Here is a 19,044-nt window from a genome sequence, read left to right as displayed (position 1 = left end):
GGTTTTTCTTTTTAAAATTTTTTTATTCTTTTATTTTTTATTAAAATATATATTTATTAATTTCAGAGAGGAAGAGAGATATAGAAACACCAATGATGAGAGAGAATCATGGATCGGCTGCCTCCTGCACGCCCCCTACCGGGGATCTAGCCCTCAACCTGGGCATGTGCCCTTGACCAGAATTGATCTTTTATTAATTTATTAATTATTTTATCTTTTATTAATCCTCACCTGAGGATATTTTTCCTTTAATCTTCAGGGAGAGAGTGGAAAGGAGGGAAGAGGAGTGGAGAGAGAGGGAAGCATGGATGTGAGAGACACATGAACTGGTTGCCCTACCACATGCACCCCCAACTGGGACTGGGGATTGAACCTGCAACCCAGGTACATGTGATTGACCGGGAATTAAACCTGGGCTCACGCTCTAACCATTGAGCAAAGTCGGTCAGGGCAATTTTTTTATTTCTTGCCGAAACCGGTTTGACTCAATGGATAGAGCGTCGGCCTGCAGACTGAAAGGTCCCGGGTTCGATTCCGGTTGGGGGCATGTACCTGGGTTGTGGGCACATCCCCAGGAGATGTGCAGGAGGCAGCTGATCGATGTTTCTCTCTCATTGATATTTCTAACTCTCTATCTCTCTCCCTTCCTCTGTAAAAAATCAATAAAATATATTTTAAAAAAAAACACAAAAAACCTGGGCTGACGCTCTAACCATTGAGCAAAGTCGGTCAGGGCAATTTTTTTATTTCTTAACTTTAGACAGAGATAAAACACACACACACGTTGATTTATTGTTTCACTTATTATGCATTCATTGATTGATTCTTATATGTACCCTGACCCGGAGTCAAACCTGCAACCTTGGTGAATCAGCAGGACCAACTGAGCTACAGAGTCAAGGCCAGCCTGTCATTTTCTTTATTTTATTTTATTTTTTAATGTTATTGGTTTCAGAGAGGAAGGGCGAGGGAGAGAGAGACAAGAAACTTTAATGATGAGAGAGAGTCATAGATCGGCTGCCTCCTGCAAGCCGCCCCCCCGCCCCCCCCGCCCCCGCTGGGAACCACGCCCACATGTGCCCTAACCCGGACTCCTGCCCTCACCGGGAATTGAACCTGGAGCTCCTGGTTCCTAAGTGGATGCTCAGCCACTGAGCCACGCTGACCCACACCAGCCAGGCCCTGTGGTTTTCTGTTTCAAATAGCCTGTTGTGCCCTAACCCAGTGGTCCGCTAACTGCGGCTCGCGAGCCACATGCGGCTCTTTGGCCCCTTGAGTGTGGCTCTTCCACAAAATACCGACTTCTGTGCATAGGCCACAAAGTTTCAATCGCACTGTACGTGCGTGCCCACACGTGGTATTTTGTGGAAGAGCCACACTCAAGGGGCCAAAGAGCCGCATGTGGCTCGCGAGCCGCAGGTTGCCGACCACTGCAACCGTTTTGGCTCAGTGGATAGAGCGTTGGCCTGAGGACTCAAGGGTCCCAGGTTCGATTCCAGTCAAGGGCATGTACCTTGGTTGTGGGCACATCCCCAGTAGGGGGCGTGCAGCAGGCAGCTGATCGATGTTTCTAACTCTCTATCCCTCTCCCTTCCTCTCTGTAAAAAATCAATAAAATATATTTATAATTTTTAAAAATAATAGCCTGTTGTTCTGAAGCTCAGATGACCACTGAATTTGCAATAGGTACCCTAAGGGGGGGGAGCAGTGAGCCCTTATAACCCATCCTAAGGTCGATATGGTCAGATTCGAGTTCTCGCTGCAATTTACACAGAGCGGGCCCTTCACGCGGGTCGCAGCTGAACCACAGGACCCCTCCAGGGGCAAACATTCCAGCAGGGGTCCTCAAACTTTTTAAACGGGGGGGCCAGTTCACTGTCCCTCAGATGGTTGGAGGGGCGGCCTATAGTTTTAAAAAAAGCTATGAACAAATTCCTATGCACACAGCACATATCTTATTTTGAAGTAAAAAAAACAAAAACGGGAACAAATACAATATTTGTATTTGCATGTGGCCCTCCGGCCGTAGCTTGAGGACCCCTGTTCCAGGTGCTCGGAGGCTGAACTCCCTTCTGTGACCCCTTAGCTCTGGGAACTACATTTCCCAGAAGTCGTTGCGCTGAGTGGAGGCACTGACAGGTCTGGATGAAAGCGTTGCCTGGAGAGCTCCCGGCCTGGAGGCGGGACTTCCGGCCTCTCGCCAGCCGTCCATCTTTGCAGGTTGGCCCGAGTGGATTCTGGCGCCAGAGCCCCTTTTCAGGTAACAAAGCGGCGGGGCGCCGAAGAGGCGTGGTCCTCCGTGCACGGGTCCGAGGCCGGGGGCCGGGAAAGGGACCGTGACGCCCACGCCGGCTCCCCGCAGATTCCGATGGCGGCGGCCACGAGGCGCCCGGCTGAGGTGAGCGTCTCCCCGGGGGCACCCCGCTCCCCCCAACCCCAACCCTGCACCGGGGGGCGGGCGCCCGTCTCCCCTGCAGCCCAGGCCCCGGGGGGTGACATTTAGGCGGGAGGCAGGTCATCGTGGCGGTGCAACTAGCTGCTCGGAAAGATCGGGGTTCATAATGAGCTTTTTTCCCCTTTTTTTATTTTTTTGCTCGGCATCGGGGTCAGGGCGCCGGGCGGGAGGTGGGCGGGGGACTCCGTGGGAGGGAGGACGGTCCGCAGGCGCGGGGGCCAGGGGGTCCTGCAGGCGGAGGAGGCCTGGAGATGAGATGACATCGCGGGCCAAGCTCCGCCTCTTCCCTCCCGCATGGAGCCCCCAGAATATGGGGGTGCGCTTCGAGGGGGCGCGGGAGTTTCCGTATTGCATGTGGTCACTTTAAAAAAATTTTTTTTTTTTTTTTTTTTTTTTTTATTGATTTCAGAGAGGAAAGGAGAGGGAGAGAGAGAGAGAAACATCCATGGTAAGAGAGAATCATGGATCGGCTGCCTCCTGCGCGCCCCCCACTGGGGATGGAGCCCGCAACCCGGGCAGGTGCCCCCCTTGACTGGGAATCGAACCCGGGACCCCCTGATTGACAAGCTGAAGCTCGACCACTGAGCACCCCGACCTGGCGTCGATGTGGTCCTTTTTGATGTCCCTGTGCCTGGCGTGGTGCCCTCGGGCCTGGGGTGTGCGGGGAGGGTGAGTGCAGCGAGGACGCGGTGGCTGCTGGGGGACCGCACAGAATTTGGGGCGGTCGCGGCCCCTGAGCTGCAGGGGAGCCCCCAGCGGCGTCTCCCCGAGTGCGAGGCGGTGGAGTGCCCCTGGGGCCTGGAGGTTGAGGGGTACAGTCCGCAGAGGGCTGTGCACATTGGGGGGAAGTGGGAGTTAGGGTTCCGGGGGCCGAGTATTGGGGACCGACAGGTTTACCCTGAGCCGAGGCTTGGCGGGGCTCGTCAGCATCTGGAGACCCCGAGGGGAAGGCATGGCATGATGGGGGCCCTGCCCGCCAGGAACAGACCTGGGGTCCATCTCTGTGTCCTCCTGCCTGGCGCTGCTGAGGGCAGAGCCTCCTGCCTAACGGGACCCTGAGGGTCGGGTGGGCGCCCCTGGCCCCTGTGCCCACCCGTGGGGTTCCTCTGAGGTGGGAGCTGGGGAGGCGGAGGCGGGAGGGGCGGATGGGTGGGAGAGGGACTGTGGGTTCTCAGGCACAGGATGGTCACGGTTCCCTCTGTCCCCGTCCTTTCAGGCCGGCGTGACCCTGGAGGATGTGGCCGTGCGCTTCTCCCGGGAGGAATGGAGGCTGGTGGACGAGGCTCAGAGACGCCTGTACCTGCGGGTGATGCTGGAGAACTTTGCACTTGTCTCCTCTCTGGGTAAGACTCACAGCCTCACCGGGACCTGGACTGGACTCTCCTCCCTCCCGCTGACCCCTCTCTCAGTCCTGGGGCCTGGACCCCAGCACTGCTGCCTCCCCAGTGTTCTGGGCCGTTGCTGTGTGGCTGGGGCTGGTGGGTGTACACGGCCCTCTTCTCTCCCCTGCAGTCCCCATAGGGAACCCTTTGGGGAAGGGACTCGGGGTCAGTAAATGGTACTGCATTGAGCTTCATGGGTTCGCCTCTCAGTGTCTGGGTGAATGTGTCCAGATCCACACCACTTCTGTCTCCCAGGGTTCGATCCCTTCTGGTAGCCGTCATTTCCTCCTGCCCACCTGTGCCAGGACTTGCAGGTGTTGTCTGGGTAGCTGTTTACCTGAAGCCTGGGCTTTGCTTTAAGACTCTCCTGAAGTGTGTCGTGTTTAGATCTGTTTTCCTCCCCCTACCCCCGTAGCCTTGTCGAGATATAAACTTGTGTATATTAAAGTGTTCAATGTGCTGTTTTTATATATACAGAGCGTCACCCCCCAAAAATGTATACAAACTTTAACAATGGATAGCCACATTTTGAAAATGCCATGTATTTTAAAAAACACTGCCTTTGCCCCAGCTGGTTTGGCTCGGGGGATAGGGCGCAGGCCTGGGGACTGAAGGGTCCCTGGTTTGATTCTGGTCAGGGGCACATGCCCAGGGTTGCAGCCTCGATCCCCAGTAGGGAGCTTGCAGGGGGCATCCGATCAGTGATTCCCTCTCATCACTGATGTTTCTATCTCTGTCTCCCCACCTCTCCATCCCTCCATGAAATCAATAAAAATATATTTTAAAAAAACAGACACCCAAAACACTGCCTTTACAATTATGCAAAGTATGTATACATTTCTGGTGGATACCCTATATCTACATATATCAAAGGCTAATATGCAAAGTGTCCCGTCAGGAGTTCGATCACTCGCTATGACGTGGGCTGACCACCAGGGGGCGGCGCAGAACAAAGGGAGGCCCTGGCCAGCAGCCAGAAGGCCCCAGTCGGTCCTAATCACTGGCCAGGCTTAGGGACCCTACCCATGCACTGATTTCGTGCACTGAGCCTCTACTAGTAAAATAATTGCCACACTGAAGTTAATTAAACATAGAAAGCTAATTTATTATATTTTTTTATGCTAGGAATGCCTAAGACCTACTGTCAATGAATTTCAAGTAAAACATTATTGACTATAGTCACCATGATCCTAATTACATGCTCAGAACTCACTCAGCTTATCATAAAACGTTCGCTGCATGTTTTGACCGTCATGTTTCCATTTTCCCCTACGCCCCAAATACTGGCATTCTATTCTTTTTCTATGATTTTGACTTTTTTTTAAAAAATATATTTTATTGATTTTTTTTACAGAGAAGAAGGGAGAGGGACAGAGAGTTAGAAACATCGACCAGTTGCCTCTTGCACACTCCCCACTGGGGATGTGCCCGCAATCAAGGTACGTGCCCTTGACGGGATCCGGACCTGGGACCCTTTGGTCCGCAGGCTGATGCTCTATCCACTGAGCCAAACCGGTTAGGGCTGACTTTTTTTTTTTAACACTTCGACCACAGTGCCCAGTGGTTCCATCGTATCTCTACCTGCACCAGCACTTATCTCTGCTTTTTGGATGGTGGCCATCTTAGCTTATTTATTTGTTTTTGTGCCAAAATGGGTAGGAACAACATCTTTGGACATTGTTAGATCTTTGATGAATGTTTATCCAGGTTTTTTGCCCATGTTTTCATTGGGTTGTTCCTTTGCTGTGAAGTTGTTGAACACCTTATATATTTAAATACTTACCCATTATGTGGCAGCCCTTACAGATATTTTCACACTTTTCATTGGGTTAATTGCCTTTTTTTTATGCAGAAGCTCTGTGGTTTCGTGGTGCCTGGCTCATTTACCTTTGCCCTTGTTGTCTGCCTTTAGTGTCATCCAAAATATTCGTGCCAAAACCAATGTCAAAGAGCTTCTTTTTTTCTTTTTTAAATGTATTTTATTGATTTTTTACAGAGAGGAAGGGAGAGGGATAGAGAGCTAGAAACATCGATGAGAGAGAAACATCGATCAGCTGCCTCCTGCACACCCCCTACTGGGGATGTGCCTGCAACCAAGGTACATGCCTTTGACCGGAATCGAACCCGGGACCTTTCAGTCCTCAGGCCGATGCTCTATCCACTGAGCCAAACCGGTCAGGGCCATGACTTGCTTTTTGATGAAAGGAGTTAAAACCTACTGAGCCAAACCAGCTAAGGCTTCTCTTCATTTATTAATAATATTGTGTATGTAAAGAGTAAAAAATAAGAACTATCTCAAATTTTTTTTTTTTTAGTCACGTTCTGGAAAAATATTTAATACTAAAGCTAGTCTGAATTTGTTTCATGTCTTTTAAAATCATTAACAAAATATGTTTTACCTGGTTTGCAGGAATACTTTTTTTAAAAGTATTTTTTTATTGATTTCAGAGAGGAGGGGAGAGGAAGAGAGAGACAAACATCAATGATGAGAGAGAATCATTGATTGGCTGCCTCCTGCATACCCCCCTATTGGGGATCGAGCCTGCAAGCCAGGCATGTGCCCCCATCTGGAATCGAACCCAGGACCCTTCAGCCTGCAGGCCGACACTATCCATTGCGCCAAACCAGCTAGGGTTCGAATAAGTTACTGTTTTTATCTCCTGTTACAAAATTTGTCATGAAAATGACATCAGTAATTAACTTTAAAATCTCATAGTTTTGAAGAAATAAGTGGAGCCCTGGTCAAGATTTTCGATAAATCTGCTACTTTTTTAGTCTCTTTTAATTTTGCCTTTTGACTAGGGCTCTACTTATTTGTCAAATGATTGTGTTAATCATTTATCAGATACTTGATTTACTTTCAAGGAAATTCATCTTCAATCCTAAGAATTAAAGTTTTGCCAGTCTGTATTGTTTCATACTTTTTATTGCCACCTTAGCTAAATAATTATTTAATTTTATTTCGTAACCATATATAATCCTTAGATCAAGCATGTTTGACAAAGCTTCCCAAGTTTTGAATTTTAAGAATTTTTCTTAACCTAGAAGTGCCTTGGAGTTATTCTATTTTTTAAAAATATATTTTATTGATTTTTTACAGAGAGGAAGGGAGAGGGATAGAGAGTCAGAAACATCAATGGGAGAGAAACATCGACCAGCTGCCTCCTGCACATCTCCTACTGGGGATGTGCCCGCAACCAAGGTACATGCCCTTGACCGGAATCGAACCCGGGACCCTTCAGTCTGCAGGCTGACGCTCTATCCACTGAGCCAAACCAGTTAGGGCTAGAGTTATTCTAAAGGGCTCCTGTAGTACCTCAAGGATTTATTCTTTCTCCTTATAAAAGAGAAATTTTGGACTTATCAAGCTTATTCAATGTTTGAAAATACATGGAAAACTTTGTCAAATAAAAAAAAAAGATAACTGTGCCCTGGCTGGTTTGGCTCAGTGGATAGAGCCTCGGCCTGCGGACTCAAGGGTCCCGGGTTCGATTCCAGTCAAGGGCATCCACCTTGGTTGCGGGCACGTCCCCAGTGGGGGGTGTGCAGGAGGCGGCTGATCGATGTTTCTCTTTCATCGATGTTTCTGACTCTCTATCCCTCTCCCTTCCTCTCTGTAAAAAATCAATGAAATATATTTTTTAAAAAATAATAAATAAACTAGGATGATTTATAGAACTCTCATAAACTGAGTTAGTGCTTCTTCCCATGTCCCACATCCGGGTACCAGCGGCCTCATGCCGGGTCATCGGCTGTACTGTCTACCTGTAGGTAAAACAGAGACAACAAGGGCGGCACCAAAAGCAGGCCTCAAATCCCCTCCTCGGACGTCTTAACATTGGTCCACCTTTAAGGTCAGTAACCAGAAGAAAAAACAAAACACCCCTTATTTTATTGATTTATTGATTTTTTAAAATATATTTTATTGATTGTTTACAGAGAGGAAGGGAGAGGGATAGAGAGCTAGAAACATCGATGTGAGAGAAACATCGATCAGCTGCCTCCTGCACATCTGCCCACTGGGGATGTGCCCGCAACCAAGGTACACGCCCTTGACCGGAATCGAACCCGGGACCCTTTGGTCCACAGGCCGACGCTCTACCCACTGAGCCACTCCGGTTAGGACCCCTCATTTTATTTTATACAAACTCAGGGACCGGGAAGTCTGGCCTGTAAATAGGTCTCTGAATTATAACAGTATTCTCCATTGAGATTTGTTTTGCAAATCTCAAGACAATGCCCTAGTCCAGTGGTCGGCAAACTCATTAGCCAACAGAGCCTAATATCAACAGTACAAGGATTGAAATTTCTTTTGAAAGCCAGATTTTTTAACCTTAAACTATATAGGTAGGTACATTGTTATTAACTTAATCAGGGTCCTCCTAAGCTGGCCTTTGCTAAAAACGTCCTCCATCTGATGGAGGTACGTCCGCTGAGGTCGACCCCTTCCAACTGTCCCACCCACACGCGTCTTGTAGACTTGTTCCGTCCGTCTCCTTTCGTTCACCCTCTCTCTGTGTCCAAACCGTCTCCACACACCTTTCTCCGTCCTCGACACTACATCTTCTTTCACTCCATCCACAGCGTTCCCTAAAATTAACTTAATAAACTTTACTTAAAGTTTTAAGTCAACCGCACGCCCGCACGTGGTATTTTGTGGAAGAGCCACACTCAAGGGGAAAAAGAGCCGCATGTGGCTCGAGAGCCGTGGTTTGCCGACCACTGCCCTAGTCTGTTTGGCTCAGTGGGTAGGGCCTCGGCCTGCAGACTGAAGGGTCCCAGGTTCAATTCCAGTCAAAGGCACCTGCCTGGGTATGTGCCCTGACCGTGCAGGAGGCAGCCGATCAATGATTCTCTCTCATCAATGTTTCTATCTCTCCCTTTCTCTCTGAAATCAATAAAAATATTTTTTTTCTTTTTGTAAAAAAAGATATATTTTATTGATCTTTCACAGAGAGAAAAGGAGAGGGATAGAGAGCCAGAAACATCCATGAGAGAGAAACATCAACCAGCTGCCTCCTGCACACCTCCCACTGAGGGGATGTGCCCACAACCAAGGTACATGCCCTTGGCCGGAATCGAACCTGGGACCCTTCAGTCCGCAGGCCGACGCTCTATCCACTGAGCCACACCAGTCAGGGCTAAAAATATATTTTAAAAATAAAATAAAAATTAATTTAAAAAGCAAAACACCCCAAGTCTGCCAAGAGCTGAGCACTTCTGGGGATACATTTAAACACCAGAAGCGCATCACAGAAGTTGCCTTGGGACTCCAGGCCCCACAGAGCAACTGGTGGAAATCGATCCCAGTGTCCTTGACCACTGAGGCAGGGCCGAGGAAGAGTAAAAAGCTGTGCCCGGTGCAAACGAAAGGCGCCCCTGTGCCCCTCAGGGTCACCCTGCGCCCGGACTACAACAGACTGCAGAGGGATGGTGTTATTCCTGAGGACAAGAAGGGGTGCTCACCAGTCTCAGGGTCAACCCCTTGCAGGAGCACACCCCCCCCCCTCCCCCCCGCCGCCATACGGAGGGAGGGCCATTGGAGAAGGGCGTGTCCTGGGCTCCAGAGGTAAACCCACTGCATTTCTTTTGAATATATATTTTTTTAATTCGATTTCAATGAGGAAGAGAGAGAGAGACAAAGAAACATCAGTGATGAGAGAGAATCGTGGATCAGCTGCCTCCTGCACACCCCACACTGGGGATGGAGCCTGCCCCCTGGGTATGTGCCCTGACCGGGAATTGAACCTTGGCCTCTTGGTTTGTAGGTCGACTCTCCGTCACTGGGGCATGCTGGCCGGGTCCATTGCATTGCTTTTATTTATTTATTTATTTATTTATTTATTAATATATATATTTTATTGATTTTTTACAGAGAGAAAGGGAGAGGGATAGAGAGTCAGAAACATTGATGAGAGAGAAACATCGATCAGCTGCCTCCTGCACACCCACTACCTGGGATGCACCTGCAACCAAGGTACATGCCCTTGACCGGAATCGAACCCGGGACCCTTCAGTCCACAGGCCAACGCTCTATCCACTGAGCCAAACCGGTCAGGGCTGCATTGCTTTTAGACGGGGGGCTGCTTTCGCTGCTCTGACTCACTCAACGGGCCTCTTTCTTCCTAAGCCTGTTTAACCACCGGGGTGAATACATATCCTCAGTGGTACCCTCAGTGGTACTGTTACACTCAGCCCCTCAGCTGCAGCCTCAGGAAATCTCCCTCAGTCACGTCTTGTAGTTCCGGGGTGCCCCATTCCCTTATTATGCGGGGACATACTGACTAAGAACTACCGTACCCCCAAAGTCACCTTCCTCCTTCTCCACTCGATGCCAGTACAACACCGGGGCACGTACCCCCGAAAGGAATGGCAAGTTGATTTCACTCGAGTGCCCCCTAAAGCTTGTCTTTATAGTCACTTTCACCAGATAAACAGAAACTTTTCCTACAAAAAGAAAAGCTACTATGGAAGCCAAATACTTAACTAAAATAGAAATCTCACCTAGATTTGGATTACCAAGAAGCTGACAGAGTGACTACAGCCCCACTTTTATAACCACAATTACACACAGCTGCCTCAAACTTTAAAAATCAACTATCGCGCCCTAACCGATGTTGTTCAGTGGGTAGAGCGTCCGCCTGTCTGCTTCTGTGTATGTGTGTGTATGTGTGTGTGGTTGTTTGGCAAGTGGTTGTATGTAGGTATATGTGCAGCCTGCATGGTGAATTTGAGTCATGTGTGTGTTTGTGTGTGTGTGTGTGTGTAGGTGTGTGATGAGTAGAGGTTTCTCCATGACTTGAGTTTGTATGAAAGTATAGGTAGTGTAGACTGAAGGGTCCCAGGTTCGATTCCGGTCAAGGGCATGTACCTGGGTTGCGGGCACATCCCCAGTAGGGGGTGTGCAGGAGGCGGCTGATCAATGTTACTCTCTCATCGATGTTTCTAAGTCTCTATCCCTCTCCCTTCTTCTCTGTAAAAAATCAATATATATATATATATATATATATATATATATATATATATATTTTTTTTTTAATTAACTATCGCCCCAGTTGGTTTGTTCAGTGGATAGAGTGTCCGCCTGCGGACTGAAGGGTCCCTGGTTCAATTCCCGTCAAGGGCACAGGCCCCGGTTGCAGGCTCCATGCCCAGTAGGGGGCGTGCAGGAGGCAGCCGATCAATGGTTCTCTTCATTGATGTTTCTGTCTCTCCCTCTCCCTTCCTCTCTGAAATCAATAAAACAAAAAAATCAGCGATCACTTACACTCATCATGGATACCTCCATCCTCGGGTAAGATAGACACCAGGCAGTCAGTCTCCTAAAAAGATTCTAGGCAAGCGATGACAAAAAAACTGAGTCCTGGTAGGTCTGTGTGACCCCGAGGTCCCATGGGAGTAAAAGCGACACCTGAAGAAAAGTTACAGGTGAGCCCCTTGGAACTCACCTGTGCAGGCCCTTCCTCAGGTCGGACCTGCTGAAAGATGAGGCAGCCTGTCAGCTGTGATGTTACTCCCTTAATCTAGCCCAGCGGTTCTCAGCCTGTGGGTCGTGATCCCTTTGGCGGTCGAACGACCCTTTCACAGGGGTCGCCTAAGGCCATCGGAAAACACATATAATTACATGTTGTTTTTGTGATTGATCACTATGCTTTAATCATGTTCAATTTGTAACAATGAAATTGGGGGTCACCACCACATGAGGAGCTGTATTAAAGGGTCGCGGCATTAGGAAGGTTGAGAACCACTGAGCTAGACAGATGCCAAAGGCATTCCAGGAATGTGGAAACCTAATTTTACATGCCCGTAATGAAGGCTACCAAGTTTAGCCAAGGGAGAGGGTCTATTTAAAAATCTAGAGGTGGTCCTAACTGGTTTGGCTCAGTGGATAGAGCGTCGGCCTGCGGACTCAAGGGTCCCAAGTTCGATTCTGCTCAAGGGCAGACACCTTAGTTGCAGGCACATCCCCAGTGGGGGGTGTGCAGGAGGCAGCTGATCGATGTTTCTAACTCTCCATCCCTCTCCCTTCCTCTCTGTAAAAAATCAATAAAACATATTTTTAATACATAAATTAATAAAAATCTAGATGTGTAGCCCAGCCTGTGTGGCTCATTGGTTAAGCATCAAACTGTGAACCTGGAGTTCACCCTTCAATTCCCGGTCAGGGCACATGCCCAGGTTGCAGGCTCCATCCCAGTGTGGGGTGTGCAGGAGGCAGGCAGTGATTCTCTCTCATCATGGATGTTTCTATCTCTCTCCCTCCCCCATCCTCTCTGAAATAAAAAATGTATTTAAAAAATAAACTCTCCCAACCTGCATAGCTCAGTGGCTGAGCGTCAACCCGTGAACCAGGAGGTCACCTGTTCGATTCGCAGTCAGCGCACATGCCTGGGCTGTGGGCTGGATCCCCAGTGGGGGGCGTGCAGGAGGCAGCCGATCAGTGATTCTCTCTCATCCTTGATGTTTCTATCTCTCCCTCTCCCTTCCTCTCTGAAATCAATAAAAATATATTTTTAAAAATTAAAATAAAAACAAATAACCTTACTCTCCTCCCCCAGAAAAGGAGTTTTTCTGTCTTTGTCGTATTGAATGAACCCTTACCAAGTAATGCCCCAGGCCCCCCACTGCACAACACGTCTTGTCAGAAGTGTCTCCTTTAGGACGTTGCAGTTCCGTGGCTGCATGACGGTTCTCTGGGATCTCAGCCCGCTCCCCCTTTAGCAGACTCAGCCAGCGGCCTCTCTCTTCCAGCCTCAGGCCCCACTCCCTTGCCTCCCTGAGGTCAGATGGGGAGACCTCCAGACCCAGGCCAGGTCTGCCGCCATTGTCAGCAGAGAGCAGATACTGAAAATACGCAGCCTTCCTCACCAACCCCTAAGTCACTTCAGGGCTGGGAGTCTTGAGGGGGGACGTGTGGCAGGATAGTAAGGAGCTAGGAACGTCCCTGGGCAGGAGGGATAGGGAAACTAAGACAAGAAATGAAACAAGGCCAAACCATGTGAACCACATTCAGCCAGCTGGTGATTCCCAAGACCTTATCTTCCCCAGTCAACGAGACTTGGAAGCAAATGATTTGTAATTCCCCTCCCCAACCAGTTACCACGGTCGGGAAATAGAGAACAGAGACCCAATAAATGCCATGCATGCCAGCTCACCCACAGGACAGATGAAGTCAGGGGAACACGTAACAAAAACCCCATTAAAGCCCGACAGACCCAAGATGAAAGTAAAACAGTGAAACAGACCAAAGAACAGTAAAAAAATTCCCCTAGGCCAGTGATGGTGAACCTTTGGAGCTCAGCGTGCCAGCATTTTGAAAAACCCTAACTTAACTCTGGTGCCGTGTCACATATAGAAATTTTTTGATATTTGCAACCACAGTCAAAGATTTATATTTTTGATATTTATTTTATACTAGAGGCCCGGTGCACAAAAATTTGTGCACTTCGAGGAGGTCCCTCAGCCCGGCCTGCGCCCATTTACAGTCCAGGACCCCGTGGGGGATGTCTGCCCGTCGACTAAGGCCCACTCCCCGGGGGATCAGGCCTAAGCTTGCAGTCAGAAATCCTTCTGGCAACCAGGGAGCCCTCGGGGGCTGTCCGACTAAAGGCTTAGGCCCCCAAGGGAGCTGTGATGAGGAAGCTGGGGTGACAGAGGAGCCACGCTGTCCCGCCCCGCCTCCCCTGGTCGGGTCGCACACAGGATGCCCAGGTGGGCCAGCCGATCGCTGCTGCCCCGCCCGGCTGCCCCGGGTCGGGTTGCACACGGGACGCGTGCCCCCCCCGGGTAGCAAATAGCAGGCCCAGATGGCGGCGGGGCAGGCGGGATGGTGCTGACACGCCCTGCCTGCAGTATGCAAATTAGCCGCCATCTTTGTTGGTGGTTAATTTGCATATCATTCTGATTAGCCAATGGGAGGCATAGCGAAGGTACGGTCAATTACCATGTTTGTCTATTATTAGATAGGCTATTTAAATGCCATTTAACAAGGAAAAATCAACCAAAAAAATGAGTTCGCGTGTCACCTCTGACACGCGTGTCATAGGTTCGCCATCACTGCCCTAGACACTCATTTTGATTCACCAACATGTGAAAATCACCGGCGCCTGGCTGGCATGGCTCTGGCTGAGCAGAGGCCCGTGAACCAGGAGGTCATGGTCCGGACGAGTGCCCAGGTTGTGCGCTCCATCCCCAGTGTGGGGCGTGCAGGAGGCAGCTGATCCATGGTTCTCTCTCATCATTGATTTCTCTCTCTCTCCCTCTCCCTTCCTCTCTGAAATCAATAAAAATATTTTAAAACAAAAATGAAAAGCTCATGAGTATGCTGCTGACTCTGCCCTACGGTTCTCACCTGCAGGAAAAATAAAAGGGTCTCAGGACAAAGACTCAGAGCAGCCTTCCACTTAACGGTGTGTGCCGGGGTCCAACCCCAGCAGGTCCAGGGGTCCCCAAAGGTGTAGACGGAGTCGGCGAAGAAGGAAGGACACGGAGACAGTGTTCAGTTGATCAGCAGCCTAGCCAGGATCTCCAGCCAGGATCTCCAGCCAAGTTCTGGTCTGGATCTCCAGCAAAGTTCTGCTGTTTATTGTCTTGTTACATCCGTATTTATACCAGTTGATTTTAATCCTGTCAATTTCTATTACAATGGTTAGGGCGTTTCTTATCTCCATTCCAGGGAGTAAAGATTATGTAGCTTAAGCATGATTGTTTCTAGTGATTAACTACCCGCCTGGCACTTAGTTAAGGAGTTTCATCCCCTCCCTGACTTCAGGGAAAAATTCCTACCTGGGGAAACAACCTTTCTAGGAGAGGCATCCCCTCCCTGACTTCAGGGAAAAATTCCTACCTGGGGAAACAACCTTTCTAGGAGAGGTGACCTTGGTTAAAACACACAGTGCTAAGGGGAGCAAACATATTAAGAACAGTATGCTATATACGCCAGGTCCCTTGAAACATATGCTGTGCAGATGTTTCTTTCCTGCAGCGACTGTGTCAAGCAGCAAGGATGGGCCGGCTTCCAACAGGTGTGGACTTTTCATTCCTAAACTCTAAGGTTCTCCAAGAAGCTATGATCAGGGGAGCAGTGGGCAGTGGTTGCTTGACCTGGAGTCCCTGCTCCCCACATCCTGTCTCCAAGGCCCTCTTCTCCCCTGACTTCCCAATGAGCTAAAGCAGCCCCACCTTGGCTTTCCTTCACTCTCCCAACTTTTTAAATAGGTGGAGTGAGCATTGTCCCATGCACCTAGAGGTTGCCGGTTCGATTCCTGGCCAGGGCCTGACGCACAGTATTCGTGCATGGGGAGGGGGTGGTGTCCCTCAGCCCAGCCTGAACCCTCTCCAATCTGGGACGCCTCGGGGGATGTCCGACTGCAGGATTTTGCCTGATCCCCCTGGGCCTAAACCGGCAGTTGGTCATCCCTCTTGCAATCTGGGAAAGCTGGCTCCTAACCGCTCACCTGCCTGCCTGCCTAATCACCCCAACCACTCTGCCCGCCTGCTCGCCCCCAACTGCCCCCACCCCTGCTAGCCTGATCGCCCCCAACTGCTTCCCTGCCAGCCTGCTTGCCCCCACCCTGCTTGCCTGCTTGCCCTCAACTGCCCCCACCCCTGCTAGCCTGCTCGCCCCCAACTGCTCCCCTGCCAGCCTGCTCGCCCCCACCCTGCTTGCCTGCTCGCCCCCAAATGCCCCCCACTGCCTGCCGGCCTGTTCACCCCCAACTGGCCACCCCGCCAGCCTGATCACCCCCAACTGCCCTCCCCTCCTGGCCTGATCGCCCCTAACCGCCTTTGCCTCTTCCCTGCCACCATGACTTTGTCTGGAAGTATGTCCGGAAGGTCTCCTGGTCTAATTAGCATATTACCCTTTTATTAGTATAGATGTTTGTTTGTTTTGTTTTGTTTTTAATCCTCATCTGAGGATAATTTTCCATTGATTTTTATTTTTTAATATATTTTATTGATTCTTTACAGAGAGGAATGGAGAGGGATAGAGAGTTAGAAACATCGATGAGAGAGAAACATCGATCAGCTGCCTCCTGCACACCCCCTACTGGGGATGTGCCCTCAACCAAGGTACATGCCCTTGACCAGAATCGAACCTGGGACCCTTCAATCCTCAGGCCGACGCTCTATCCACCGAGCCACACCGGTTAGGGCTCCATTGATTTTTAGAGAGAGAGGGAAAGACAGAAGTATTGATGCTAGAGAAACACATCCATTGGTTGCCTCCTGTATGCACCCCGACCAGGGCTCAGGCCCGGGAGGACCTTGCAACTGAGGAGTGTGCCCTTGACCAGAATCAAACCCAGGACCTTTCGGTCCGCCAGCTGATGATCTATCCACTGAGCCAAACCGGCTAGGGCTGACACGTGAGTATGTGTGATGGGGTTCTCCCCTCCCTTTAGTCAACATGTATCTCACCGGTGTTTCTTTGCGTTCAGGTTGCTGCTGTGGAGCCGACGATGTGGAAGCACCCGGCGAACAAAGGGTTTCTGTGGGAATCTCACAGGGGAAGAATCCCAAGGCAGCCTCGTCTTCCCAGAAGAGACACCCCTGCGAGAGTTGTGGGCCGGTCTTGAGGGACATTTTCCACTTGGTCGAGCAGCAGGGGACACAGCACAGCCAGAAACTGCTGAGGTGTGGGGCATGCGCAAAACGGTTTTATTTCGGTGCAAAGTGTCACCAGCCAGAGGGGCAGCACATGGTAGGGGAGCCCTTCAGAAGTCGTGCAGACAAGGCCTCATTCGTGACGAGCGGCAGCACCCACCTGTCAGGGAAGACCTTGGCCTCTGAGCAGGGTGAGAGGGACTTCCTGCCCAGCTTGGGACATCAGCAGCCACGGCTCACTCAAACCAGGGAGGAGCCAACCAAAGTCACCCCGTGTATAACTCCACAGAGCAGAATAAGCCTTGGCTCTTCTGGAGAAGGCAAGAAAGCTTTCAACCCCCAACGCATGCTTGCTCAGGACCAGAATTTCCATACGGCAAGACCATGTTTTGCGTCCAGTGAATGTGGAAAACCGTTCAGGTACAAATCCTCATTTGTTAGGCACCCCAGAGTCCGCACAGGGAAGGGTTTTCACGTGTCTAGCGAAAGTGGAAAATTCTCCCATGGAAGCTCAACCCTCAGTCAGCATCGAAAAATTCATCCAGGTCCCAGGCAGTCCAAGTGCAGCAAATGTGGAAAATCCTTCAGCCACAAGCCTGTCTTTATTTATCCCCGGGTTCGGCACAGCGGAGAGAACAGTTACATGTGCAGTGAATGTGCGCAATCTTTTAGTCGTGGCTCAGCGTTCATTCGCTATCAGAGAGTTCAAACTGGAGAGAAGCCTTATAAGTGTACCTACTGCGCCAAATCCTTTACCTCTATTGCGGGCCTCAGTTATCATCAGAGCTCTCACACGGGAAAAAGACCTTACGTGTGCAGTGAATGTGGGAAATCTTACATCACCCCCATGGCCCTTCGCTACCATCATAGTGTTCACACCGGAGAAAGGTCTTACGACTGCGGTGAGTGTGGGAAATCCTTTAATAACAGGTGGAAGCTTGTTCGCCACCAGAGAATTCACACAGGAGAAAAGCCTTATGCGTGCGGTACCTGTGGCAAGTCTTTCACCAACAGCTTCACCCTTCGGTATCATGAGCAAGGCCACCTGGGAAAGAGGCCTTACGAGTGCAGCGAGTGCCGGAAATGTTTCACCACGAGCTCCGGCCTTCGTTACCATCTCAGTATTCACACAGGAACGAGGCCGTATAAATGCAGTGAGTGTGGCAAGTCTTTTATCTGTCGATCGACCTACCAGTCTCATCAGAAAACTCACTCGGGAGAAAAGCCCTATGAGTGCAGTGACTGTGGGAAATCCTTTACCCGGAGAAGTAGCCTCCTTTATCATCAGAGAGTTCACACTGGAGAAAGGCCCTTTGAGTGCAGTGAATGTGGGAAATCTTTTACCAGGATCTATGCCCTTCATTGTCATAAGAGAGTTCACACAGGGGAAAGGCCTTATGAGTGCAGCGAGTGTGGAAAGTCGTTTCCCACAAGCAGTAGCCTCGGAAAACACCGGAAAGTTCATCCTGGAGAAAGGCCTTACCAGTGCGGCGAAGTTGGGAAATCTTTTGCCGGTAGTGACATCTTCTGTTACCATCAGAGAGTTCACGCAAGAGAAAAACCTTTCAAATGCAGCCAGTGTGGGAAGTCTTTCTCCTCTGGTGCCTCCCTCCGTTATCATCAGCGAGTTCACACAGGAGAAAGGCCATATGAGTGCAGTGAATGTGGGAAATCTTTTATATATAGTTCCAAACTCCGTTATCATCAGCGAGTTCACACTGGCGAACGGCCTTACGAGTGCAGTGAATGTGGGAAGTCTTTTATATATAGTTCCAAACTCCGCTATCATCAGCGAGTTCACATGAGTGAAAAACCTTATAAGTGTGGCGAATGCGGGAAATCTTTTATCTACAGTTCTACGTTTCGTTACCATCAGAGAGTTCACACTGGCGAGAGGCCTTATAAGTGCAGTGAATGTGGGAAATCTTTTATCTATGGCTCCAAACTTCGTTATCATCAGCGAGTTCACACTGCGGAACGGCCTTGAGTGTGCTGGGAATGAGCAATTTCCTGTTCGGTGTAACACCACTTGAGGAGGAAACATTTTGGGGAGTCATTTGTCTGAATTGAAACTCTTATATCTGAATATGCACAGGAGAGAGATTCCCCATAAGTTTTATTTATGTTGGAAGTGTGTGTAAGTATTTTACTCGTTCTGACTTTCCCAGGCCTTCTTCTTCTTGGCTTATGGTGCTCCTAGATTCTGAGGCTAATTCCTTTCATCTTTCCCACCTGGCAGGTCCAAACACATTGCAATAGTCAACACCCCAATGTGCTTATGTACGCTGACCTCTGGTCTCATGTATATTGTGGCAAAATGGAAATGACCAGGGGGTCAGCTTTCCTATTAGGACTAATTTGGACACGGACACGCTGCAGTAATGAATTGCAGCTTGCAGAGGAATGACTACGTGTTCATCTTGGGTGATAATTTGTGATGAGATAATTCCGCCATCCAGTTTATGAACTTGGAACTGTCTGCTGCTCATGACGTTGGCTTATACAATAATTCAGAATTTACTCTTTGTAAAAATATTTTGTTATTTATTTTAGAGAGAGGGAGAGGAGAGAGAGAAACATTGATTGATTGCCTCATGCACT

At 49.6% G+C, this 19,044-nt stretch overlaps 2 protein-coding genes across 5 annotated transcripts in view; both read left to right on the top strand.

Moving 5' to 3' along the window:
• Positions 1-5,872, top strand: part of LOC118657442 (zinc finger protein OZF-like) — a 22,506-nt gene extending 16,634 nt beyond the window's left edge. The window contains exon 5 of the mRNA XM_036311471.1: positions 5,834-5,872. The gene's annotated coding sequence lies outside the window, so the exon portion shown is untranslated. The remainder of the gene's footprint in view (positions 1-5,833) is intronic.
• LOC118657438 (zinc finger protein 345-like) lies at positions 2,016-19,044 on the top strand. 4 transcript variants are annotated; one of them, XM_036311463.1, is made up of 4 exons: positions 2,016-2,260; positions 2,363-2,398; positions 3,672-3,798; positions 16,278-19,044. In XM_036311463.1, exons 2-4 carry the CDS (start codon positions 2,369-2,371, stop codon positions 18,428-18,430), a joined length of 2,310 nt encoding a protein of 769 aa, XP_036167356.1. In that variant the 5' UTR covers positions 2,016-2,260; positions 2,363-2,368; the 3' UTR covers positions 18,431-19,044. The 4 variants fall into 4 exon arrangements, with proteins under 4 accessions (XP_036167356.1, XP_036167358.1, XP_036167355.1 ...); XM_036311465.1 differs by lacking the exon at positions 2,363-2,398; XM_036311462.1 differs by having other exon boundaries at positions 2,016-2,398.

The sequence above is a fragment of the Myotis myotis genome, unplaced genomic scaffold (assembly GCF_014108235.1).
Source record: "Myotis myotis isolate mMyoMyo1 unplaced genomic scaffold, mMyoMyo1.p scaffold_m19_p_55, whole genome shotgun sequence".
Lineage (NCBI taxonomy): Eukaryota > Metazoa > Chordata > Mammalia > Chiroptera > Vespertilionidae > Myotis > Myotis myotis.
Note: the sequence above shows the minus strand (reverse complement) of the source record. Positions and strands in the feature narration are given on the sequence as shown.

Bases quoted from the DNA above. Each gene is read 5' to 3' on its own strand.
- LOC118657438 (XM_036311463.1), top strand. From the start codon at position 2,369: ATGGCGGCGGCCACGAGGCGCCCGGCTGAG. The intron at 2,399-3,671 runs GTGAGCGTCTCC...CCGTCCTTTCAG, and splicing joins CCACGAGGCGCCCGGCTGAG to GCCGGCGTGACCCTGGAGGA. The intron at 3,799-16,277 runs GTAAGACTCACA...CTTTGCGTTCAG, and splicing joins TGCACTTGTCTCCTCTCTGG to GTTGCTGCTGTGGAGCCGAC.